The following is a 307-nucleotide window of genomic DNA, read 5'->3' as shown; positions in this document are numbered from 1 at the left end:
AGCCACTGACCCGGTCGCGGCCCCGCGACCTGGCCTACTCGCAGCTGTCCCCACAGTACCACAACCTGAGCTACTCCTCCAGCCCTGAGTACACCTGCAGGGCCTCCCAGAGCATCTGGGAGCGCTTCAGACTCGGCCGCCGGCGCCACAAGGACCACGAGGAGTTCATGGCCGCCGGCCACGCCCTGCGCAAGAAGGTGCAGTTCGCCAAAGACGAGGACCTGCACGACATCCTGGACTACTGGAAGGGCGTGTCGGCCCAGCACAAGTCCTGAGCCCTGGGCCGCCCCGCCCCCCACCCCCCCAC

The 307-nt window shown here is 68.4% G+C and overlaps 1 protein-coding gene across 1 annotated transcript in view; it reads left to right on the top strand.

The window, feature by feature from the left end:
* The window catches only part of ELFN1 (extracellular leucine rich repeat and fibronectin type III domain containing 1), a 57205-nt gene extending 56930 nt beyond the window's left edge, over positions 1 to 275 (top strand). The window contains exon 3 of the mRNA XM_077758851.1: positions 3 to 275. Within this exon, the coding sequence (XP_077614977.1) occupies positions 3 to 275 (273 nt within the window). The remainder of the gene's footprint in view (positions 1 to 2) is intronic.
* The last annotated feature ends 32 nt before the right edge of the window (positions 276 to 307 follow it).

Source organism: Crocuta crocuta, unplaced genomic scaffold (genome assembly GCF_008692635.1).
Source record: "Crocuta crocuta isolate KB4526 unplaced genomic scaffold, BGI_CrCroc_1.0 scaffold273, whole genome shotgun sequence".
Lineage (NCBI taxonomy): Eukaryota > Metazoa > Chordata > Mammalia > Carnivora > Hyaenidae > Crocuta > Crocuta crocuta.
The sequence above is the reverse complement of the archived record's forward strand: the minus strand, read 5'-3'. Positions and strand labels throughout refer to the sequence as shown.